Source organism: Mesitornis unicolor, unplaced genomic scaffold, assembly GCF_000695765.1.
Source record: "Mesitornis unicolor isolate BGI_N332 unplaced genomic scaffold, ASM69576v1 scaffold15593, whole genome shotgun sequence".
In the NCBI taxonomy this organism is placed as follows: domain Eukaryota; kingdom Metazoa; phylum Chordata; class Aves; order Mesitornithiformes; family Mesitornithidae; genus Mesitornis; species Mesitornis unicolor.
Window position 1 is genome coordinate 24792 of NW_010175467.1, and position 10118 is coordinate 34909.

Below are 10118 nucleotides of genomic sequence, written 5' to 3' on the forward strand. Positions count from 1 at the left end.
AAAGCAATTATGCTCAGGGTTGGTTTTGGGGTGAGAAAGTAAAAAAAACCCAAAAACCAAAAAACAACAAACAAAACAAAAAAAAAAGGACAAGAAAAAGCACAAGCGTATTCCAGAAATCTTTTGAGGCACGGATGCCAAAGGCATCTTTTTCTCATTAACAGACAATCTGTACTTGCCGAAACTCTGGTTCCAATATCAAAAGCAACGCAAGGAAACCTCAGCTATGTTATACATTTAACGCAGTTAAGACTGCATCAGAAGACATTCAGACCTCTCTCTTGTGACTGACATCAAGCTAAGGGAAACTCTTGATCAATTCATTTGTCTTCTGAAATTTTATCCATGTAAGTGAAGCTTGGAACTGAAAAAATAAAAAACCACCACCAAACCTCAACAAAAAGGCACTGAATTATATTAGCAAGAATATTCCCAATTTATACAACAATGAAATACATCTGTTCTGTGTTCTGTTGGCTGTTTTTTCATGTGCCCATTTCAAAAAGGTTCTCTGTATGCTTTTTAAACGTGCACGCTTGCCCACAAAATAATAATAAAAAATTAAACCATATTAAACTCTAACCTAGGGGAGACGTTAAAGGAATATAAATTCTATAGCTGCTACTTACCATAGTATTTTAAATCTGGTATATTGTTATCTGCAACCTGTTGTATTATATTTTATTAATACATTTCATCATTTCAAATAAGAAAATAACAATGAAAGACCACAGAAAAACAAAGCATGTGATCATCGTCTTACAGACATGTATTATTACATGTATTCTTAAATCACCTCGTCACAGAAGCTACTTTTAAATTTACTGTGATGCAGCTTGCATTCTGACAATGATCATAAAGCCGTGTAATTTCTGCAAAACAAAAGGGCCAGATCTACCTGGCCACTGCAGCTGTGCCTTAAAATACTTCTGTGAGGGTAAACTCAGGAAAGTTAAAATTTAGAATGGTAGTGTGAAAACAGTATTCTGGGTTGTGGGATCTTAATATCATCCTGGCCTCCAGAAAATCTGTAAGAAGTCCAGTCTTGTATATACGTTTGCCAAAGGAAAAAGATATTGTATCTCTAAAGAAGCTACATAAATTAAAGACTTTTCTGAATTGAAAAACTGAAAACGAGCTAGCACTTGTAACAGAACCAGCTGCTTAAAGGAAGGAAATGGTTGCTCATAATTTTCAAAAGCAAGAGATGAAGTGTCTTCACATAGCCAGAAATTTGACTACTGCTTGTCTCACAAACTAAAAAAATGTATCTAAGTAGTGCAAAACTAACTATTCAGTTCTTACTAGAATAAACACAGCAGCCTGAAGTATCAAAACTTTATGTATTTTAAAAGCAATGTCATAAATTTTAGCAAGTCCTATTTCTCTGCCTTTACTGAAGTCACGTACTTGTCACTGGAAAAAAAAAAAGAATTAGAAATGAGTCCATTAAAGTCATCCCCATGAAAGAGGTGAAGTCTGTATGGCAGGGAGAGAGGGGAGGGAAAAAAGCAAGGTGCTTTCATGAAAACTACTCTTCTGATCCTGATCCATTAAAACCATCTGTGACTTCAGTGCAGCAGGCTCAGACCCTGACAACTAAGTCTGATGTTGCTAACAGCAGCTGGAATTTGCTCCTCAAAGTTACTGACAAATAAATAGTCAAAAAAATAAAAAAAAATAAAAAGTATTGACCAAAAAGAGAAAAAGAGGGTAATTTGGTCCTGTGATATCAAGACAGAGCTATTTGCTAATCAAATGTTACTCATGCTTTGTGAACATAGTGAGTAGTTTAAACATGTGCTGCTAAAAGCACTTTTACAACACAGACTGTTTATCCCTCAACATTAGAAATACTCTGATGAATCAGCTGTTTCATTTGTACTTATAAAGACTTAACTCTGCTCTGAATATGGTGAAAGACAAGTAAAAACTCTTTATCGCCTTTTCCACAGACTGAATATTTAACAAACAGTAACAACGTTTTCTTACCTCCTTTTCCAAATATACTTTCTTATCATCCAGTGTATTATACAGAGTAAAGAACTGCTTCGTTTCTTTGTGAGTTGCTGAGACTGCAAACAAAAAAAAGGGTAGAATAATAAAAGAGCACAAGGTGAAATGGAATCTGTAAAAACACTTCATAGGCTTTATACGCTATCCTTCCCACCATCAATAATGGTACACACTTTAATACAGTCTGGAAGAATATTCCCTCTGTATGTGAATCACCAGCTGAGTTTGCAGCTACCACATTTTATGAGGACACCGCAGCTCAGTGTTTAAGTTAAGCCTCAACTGCTGACAGTTTTTTTATGTGAACACACGTTGGCACTATCAGCCGTGCTTCCTTACCACTGTCTGTTCATCCTTCCTTTGTGAGCTTCACCCTTACACCATGCAGGTAAGGCTGCTCTGCTGCCAACAGTTGCCCTCGCACAGAGGAACAGAGAGCAAGCGGACAGTCTGACAGTACTGTGTGGAAAAAACCCTGCATTATAGTATATATTTCCAGCTACACATGTGCAAGATGCCCAAGAAAGCTTTTACTGTTTTAAAGCCTTTTTACTCCTTAGAATTTATCGATGCTGATAGGATTGAATAATGCTTTCTTTTCAAGTAACACCCTCTGGTTCAGGCGATTACAGCAGATGTTGGTCATAGCTCTGTGGGGAAGGTAAGGACACACATTCCCTTTGGGCCTACAAGAAGATGACTGATACTCAAGTCTGCTAAGTGTTCATCTCTTCTTTAGTTCTTCAGTGCCTAAGGAAACCTAAGATACTTGTGATTCCCAAGGAAAGAGTTCAACAGAGAAGGACAGTGGGCAGAAAGTATTATGGTTAATATGTTAAGCATTATCTAGAATCCTGAACCTGGAAAAATGTATGGGTTAAAAAAGATAAACCTGAGTGAAATCATGCTCATTTCATTAACTCTAAAGGCTAACAAGTTGTCATATTTAAACCAAAACTTTACTGAACTGATACACTAGACTAAGCTTCAGAATGGAACCATTTCCAGCCAGCATGACCTCTCACCACATCACAACATCACTGAACATCAAAATTTTTAATGAAATTCCAACTTTTGATTTGTTCAATTCTGTTCTCCAGCTGAAGCTCAAGAACAACGCACAGCTCACAGCTGAATGTTTTAGTGACAGAAATCCAGCAGTGGCTACTTCTGCAGCAGTGAGATGTTCAGGACTAAAGAGCTTTCTGACTGCCACAGCACGACTGTGACACATGTTCTGCACATGCTGTAGTCTTGAGACTTGTCCCGAGTAGCGGCAGCCTAAAAGCACTGAAGAATTCAAGAAAGCCTGGCATAGATTGACAAATTAGTAAGGGCTGTTACAGCACTACAGACTGGGGGAAGAGTGGCTGGAGAGCAGCCCAGCAGAGGGACCTGGGAGTACTGGTTGACAATCGTTTGAACATGAGCCCGCAGTGTGTCAGGTGGCCCAGAAGGGCAATGGCATCCTGGCCTGTATCAGGAATAGTGTGGCCAGCAGCAGCAGGGATGTAATTCTGCCCTTGTACTCAGTACTGGTGAGGCCTCACCTCGAGTGCTGTGTACAGTTCTGGGCCCCTCACTTCAAGAAAGATATTGAGGTGCTGGAGCAGGTCCAGAGGAGAGCAACGAGGCTGGTGAAGGGACTAGAGGGAAAGTCTTATAATGAGAGGCTAAAGGAGCTGGGGTTGTTTAGCCTGGAGAAGAGGAGACTCAGGGGGGACCTTATCACTCTCCACAACTACCTGAAGGGACGTTGTAGTCAGGTCGGGCTCTTCTCCCAGGCAACTGGTGACAAGGCGAGAGGGCATGGCCTGCAGCTGCACCAGGGGAGGTTTAGGCTGGATATTAGAAAGCACTTTCTGATGGAGAGGGTGATCAGGCATTGGAATGGACTGCCCAGGGAGGTGGTGGAGTCACCATCCCTGGAGGTGTTTAAGGAAAGGCTGGATGTGATTCTATGATTTTCCAAATGCTGAAATTGGGCTGCTGCTTGAAAAACTGTATGAACACAAGGATTGCCAACAGGCTTACTTCAGGTGTGCACTCTTACTTTATTTGGTTTTTGCAGGACTGCTGCCAAATGGAAGAGGCCTTTCCCAAACCATTTCCCTTATGCAGCTCTTCCCTTTCTTGCAGCAGCTCTGGTAGTCACAGATTTTTTTTATGAGCGGATTTCATGTACCAACCCAGAAGAAAACTTCTCAGGATTTTCCACTGGGTTAGAAAGTTGTACCAGCTTATACAGCCTTAGGGGCACACACCAGAGCCCATGTAAGGTAACACAGATAAAGAAAGAAGAGGAAAGAGAAGCCAACTGGCTCATTGATTCTTCTGAAACTACTGCTTAATGTTTTCAAGGGAAGATGTTCAGCTAGGTAAAAAATAAAGCAGGAAATATTGGAACTCAAAAGCATCCTAGTACCGGATCACGGAATGAGGTTGGCAGGCATCGCTGAAGATTGTCTTGTCCACACCCCTTGGATCAAAGTTCAGAAAAACAGGTTTTGGCAACTCTGAAGATCACCTGAATATGTCTAAATGAAAAGCCTCTAAGAAATACCACAACTCACAGAAAGACTTGCTAGAGATTTTCAGCTCATTTTTGCAAAAGCTTAGCCTAGAAAACAGAGGTTCCCAGTTATGACTGTGTTACTCTAAGTTACGACATATATTTTGCACTATAGAAAACCAAGTCCCATAAAATTCAAAGCATCTTAAATCTACACCCAAAGCTGCACAAGTCTCTTATCTTAATCCTTCTGTGTTTCGTATATAAATGAAGTCCCCATCTTCTGAGCAGGCAGATGCTCTGACCATAGATTGTCTGAATTCACTTTGCCATGACAGATAAAACAATCTGTAGAAAATTTAATGTAAGACAACAAAGCTGCCTTTAAAGCTGGACTTGATTAAATAAACTGTGTGGCAAGCAAAGTAGGGGGGACGGAAGTACTGGATTTGTACTCCCTGTAGAAATACATCTAGTATCTAGTCCATGCACCGAGTTTGACAACACACATGGAAGATAGCGCACGACTACATCACTAGAGATGCCCCGTCAGGACTGAATCCAAGTTAGATAACAATTCTAGAACTGCTCAACCTTCAGGAGCTTGCTTCACACACATCTTTAAAACATTAGCTAGTTCTTCTTGGTGGAAACTTCTTTTAGCTTATGCTAATACACAGGCTATGTGTATATACACCAGTAAGTAGACTGGTCTGTTATCAGTTTAATGGAACAACTTTAAAGTTTCATTCTGTTTGCATGTTCCATAGCATCCATGCATAGCAAACACGTCAGCTGAGCACATTTCCACATTTTGTAAATTTCTATCATAAAAAAGTTAAAGACAATTTGCCCTCTGATCCTATCAGCATATTGCAGGATATTTAAGAAATCAAAAATTAAAGAAAACAATCCCTTCAGGAAACTGCCTTTACTTTGTACTTCTTGACATAGGCTGGTTCAGAACATGAATGAAATCTCATATCAATGAAGGCAATTAAAGCAATCTTATATTAATAGCAATTAATTGAACATTACCCAAATTTACAGCAACCTCATTTGTACACGGTGAATTAAGGACTTTGTAAACACACTGGTCATTAACCTAAATGACTGAACCTGTTGCAGACAAAATTTACTCCAGACATCTGGTACATCAAGTTTCACTCTCAGGAAAGTTCTTATAACCAGCTTATAAAACCTTGACAATAGTGTGTCTAATACAAAAAGACCCTTAAAATTCCAGAAAACTAGCAATTGCTGCTGTTACATGCCACATGCCTAAAATGTAATTGCCCTCCTTTCAGGGCTTTAGCCTTAAAGCAGGATGTTCCTGCTTGATATACATACCCTGACTGTAAAGTTCAATAAATCTCTTCTGATACTGTGTTAGCTCAGCTCGGCTGGGTACTTCATCAATCTTGCGTTGTAAAATGGCTATTTCTCTGTTTCTTCGTGCCTGAATAGAAAGTTAGGAGGGGAGAAAACAAAGCCTCTTCTTGTTCTCTTCTTAAAATGGATGAAGCCCCCCCAATAATATTTCGTTACAAAATAATTAATTTATGAAGAAAAAAAAAAGGCGTTGGCTGAGGCTCAATTTTTTGTAATTGATTTGTGACAGAAAAACTTTTTAAAATTAGAACAACAAAAAGAAGTGTTAGAAGTTACAAGGTAAGAAAACTGACAATAATTTTGTGCATGTAAATTTACACAGAGTTACTCACCAGTAACAGCCGGATCTTTTGAAGTTTCTCTTTCTCAGCTTTGTACTGCTGTTCTATAATCTTATTCGGCTCCTAGAATTTGAGAACCCAACACAATTGTGTGTTACAGTGGCATATGAGAGCTGCAGTGCAATAATATGCAGATTGGGCTGGCCTTCTGTATTTGCCCATTTTCCATTTAATAACTCCTACAATAACACCACCATTTGCTGTTATTTTAACAATGATTCATAATCTGCATTAAAAAACCTGACATCTTTTACTGTAAACAAATGCATTTTGCTCATTTTTAAGCCTTTGGTATTTTAGCTATTAAGATTTGTCAATAGTTCTTCCATTGCTTTACAACAGTCCCACACTGCGGTATTCAGGACAGGAACTTCCAATGTACCTCATTTCAGAGGTATGAATGTATTAAGTGTTTACCCGCTGACAATACAAGTAACGCAAAGTTTTCCTTTTCTGTTCATTCATTATTCTTTGCCATCAGTCTGGATGCACTTATGTTAAAGCCTAACTTCTGACAGCTGCTCACAGCAGCAATGTACTGAGGCACTGAAATCTTGTGCTTTCATCCTTCAAATAAATCCCCTTTTGAAGAAAAAAAGCCCAGCCAAAACAAACATGCCTTCTGAGGAAGACCTGTTTTTGTCAGAGGTATGCACTGCTCTTAACGCAACATCCAGAGATTCTTCTCTGCTACTAAAAAGAAAGAAGTGAAAGGCACAAATGCATCGATGAGTCAGCCCTGTGGTTTCTGCAAGAATAATGAAGAATATTAACTCCAGTGATTTTCACTCTACTGTATTTCTATGGTTATTAGCCTACCAGTGGCAAGAACAGAATTTTTCAGAGATTGCAACACACGCTTTAATGCTTACGAGAATGTGCCAAAAGTCAGAAGGAGCTAAACCAACATTTTAAAACACAAACTGTAAACAAAACCTCAGACATTTGGTATTACCTGTTCCTCCTCATTTTCCACTGCCTCAGCTTTCAAACTTTCAATACTTTGCTGAAGTCTCTCCATTTCTTCCTTTAAAACAAACAAAAAAATGTTAACTGAGAATTATTCTCTTCACAGAGGAGAGCAGGAAGCTTGACAGCATACATCTTTAACAAAATTGTGAAGCTGTCCACACACTTTATATTTAAATGTGTAAGATTAATCTGCATTCCCTGCTTAAGGGTAAGGCATCCATTAGTACTCATTACATAAAACTCTCTGCTTTTATCAAACACAGGAACAAATTTATTTCTTACTTGCAAATCCCACTAAGACAGCTATTGAGTGACATGGAAAATGAAACTGAAGAAGTAAAGGAATATCACAATAGCAATAGCATGATGCAAGACTGCAATATATAGCACTTGTAAAAATGAACGAACCTAAAGTTACTTGCAAGGAAGTTTCCATTACAACCCTTTAGAGCTTTCCAAAGGAGTATGTATGGGAAAATGAGATTCCTGTGCCCAGTCTATGCCTCAGGGCACTATTTCTTTTTACTACTTTTCATTCTATTAAATCCCATCCATTACTGTTTAAATAGAATGAATATAATTCTCTCTGATCATATTCTTAGGCAGTCCATAAACACAGCAATAAACAGGACTGCAAAACACAGCAATTAAACAGTAAAACTGAAACATGCTCTGAAAACTGCAATAGCTTCATCTCAGCCTTGTCTCTTTTGGTTGGTTGCTCCAACGCTAGAGGCCTTCTTGAGACCCTCCTCTTTGGCACTGTGCTGTTCTCACGTCACTGTTGGTTGTATTGTGCAAGAAGAGATGATCCATTTCAGGCTGTGAATAGCACAGGTGGGTATCTAGTACTGCCCAACCCCAAACTAACATTTTAGTGCTCCCTGTCAACCCACCCCAAGCTGCTCCCAGAATGGTAATAGGAACAAGAAGAGCCACAGCTGTGACCAAGGCTGATCTGGTATTTTATGTCTAGGAACTGCCCTGTATTAGACAGTCTCAGGCACAACAGCATCAAAGGCCACACAAATTCAGATGCCTTGGCAGCCTTCCTTACATCTCCCTGCCTTGGGGCAGGGGGCAAGTCCTTCTGGTAAATCCAGTTCCAGGTCAGTCACCTTGTTGTGGATATGATACACTGCAGAACTGGGCAAGTGTCCATCATTCTGCCACAAATCAAGCTGGTGGCAATATTCAACAATATAAACCTGGAAATGCCACTAAATGGAGAGGGGGAAAAAGGGGGACAGGCGGTTGACAGGGACACCACATGACAACATATCAGGAAGAAGTACAATGCTTATTTACCAAGTTTTAAATGAACCCTTAAACAAGAAACTAAAACTCACCCTACAATGTGCTTTGAACTCTTGCTCCTGGCTTTTTAGGTTTTCATTCATGGCCACCAGTGCTCGCAGACTCTGTAATACGCTAAATTTGAAGATCCAGTAAACCACATTAGATTTTCAGTTTATAACTTAAACAGATGGGGAACTAAAAGACATTAGAACAAGCTTAGTTCTAAATAAATTTCCAATAAAATCCGTGTAAATTAAAAAAACAAGTATCACCACTGATATACCAAGGTCAAAATAAAAATGTAGTTTTACACCAAGTATTTTGATGGTTTTGTTATGTTCTGATGTAATTATTGTGAAAGTTTTGCCAGAGCCTCCTATTTCATTTATATGAGATGAAGGCTTCAAATATCAAGAAAATAAAATCAGGAAGGCCTCATTTACTTGTCACATGTGTCTAGGGTCCTTCCGCTTTGGGCACCTACAATTATTTTCAACCATAGATTGACATTTTTCATTTTGACTGAATACTACTAGTAATATTTTCCTGTCTTTGGAAAACAAGCTGGAGAATTGTTTCATTTTTAAATTCTAGTATTTGTTTAGATTGACAGAAAAAGAAACACTGATTCAGTTTAAAACCATCACTTTTCAGAATTTCAAAGGTCACAAAGGAAGAAACTTACCTAGAATCTGCTTGGGATTCTATTGTTTCTAAGGCTGCCAATTCCTTGTCCAGCTTCTCACTGTAACTCTTAACCTAAGGGTTGCAATTAATAATAAACTGAAATACATTTCCACACATAAAATGATTCATGGTACTCAGTTTTCCCATACCATGGGATCAGTGAGGTAAGCTGTCAAACAGCTTCATCATTTAATACATCCCTCCACACATGAAACTTTTCAAAAATGATTCAGCTAGAATCAGTGCACAAAAAACCAAAGAAAGATTAATAATAGAAACACAGAAGGGTTTGGGTTGGAAGGGACCTTAAAGCTCATCCAAGTTCAACCCTCCTGCCATGGGCAGGGACACCTCCCACCAGACCAGGCTGCCCAAAGCCCCATCCAACCTGGCCTTGAACATTTCCAGGGAGGGGGCATCCACAACTTCCCTGGGCAACCTGTGCCAGTGTCTCATCACCCTCACAGTAAAGAATTTCTTCCTAACATCCAGTCTAAATCTACCCTATTCCAGCTTCAACCTGTCCCCCCTCGTTCTATCACTACCTGCCCTTGTAAAAAGTCCCTCCCCAGCTTTCCTGTAGGCCCCCTTCAGGTACTGGAAGGCCGCAATAAGGTCCCCCTGGAGCCTTCTCTTCTCCAGGCTGAACAGCCTCAGCTCTCTCAGTCAGTCCTCGTAGGGGAGGTGCTCCAGCCCTCTGATCAGCTTCACGGCCCTCCTCTGGACCTGCTTCAACAGCTCCATGTCCTTATTATGTTGAGATTATATATATTCTTATATAATATTCTTATATTTTATACAGTCTTATTTTGAGATTACCTCGGTTAACGTCTTTTTTGCTTCAGTACATTTTGCTTGCAGATCAGCACATTTAGCTTGCAACTGTTACAAAGGAAAAA

The 10118-nt window shown here is 39.4% G+C and overlaps 1 protein-coding gene across 1 annotated transcript in view; it reads right to left on the reverse strand.

Moving 5' to 3' along the window:
- CCDC93 (coiled-coil domain containing 93) overlaps nucleotides 1–10118 on the reverse strand; it is a gene marked incomplete at its 5' end in the record, with an annotated part of 44064 nt that overhangs the window by 9075 nt on the left and 24871 nt on the right. The window contains 7 exons of the mRNA XM_010181406.1: nucleotides 1993–2075; nucleotides 5879–5987; nucleotides 6253–6324; nucleotides 7217–7288; nucleotides 8583–8664; nucleotides 9218–9291; nucleotides 10039–10101. Of these exons, the coding sequence (XP_010179708.1) occupies nucleotides 1993–2075; nucleotides 5879–5987; nucleotides 6253–6324; nucleotides 7217–7288; nucleotides 8583–8664; nucleotides 9218–9291; nucleotides 10039–10101 (555 nt within the window). The remainder of the gene's footprint in view (nucleotides 1–1992; nucleotides 2076–5878; nucleotides 5988–6252; nucleotides 6325–7216; nucleotides 7289–8582; nucleotides 8665–9217; nucleotides 9292–10038; nucleotides 10102–10118) is intronic.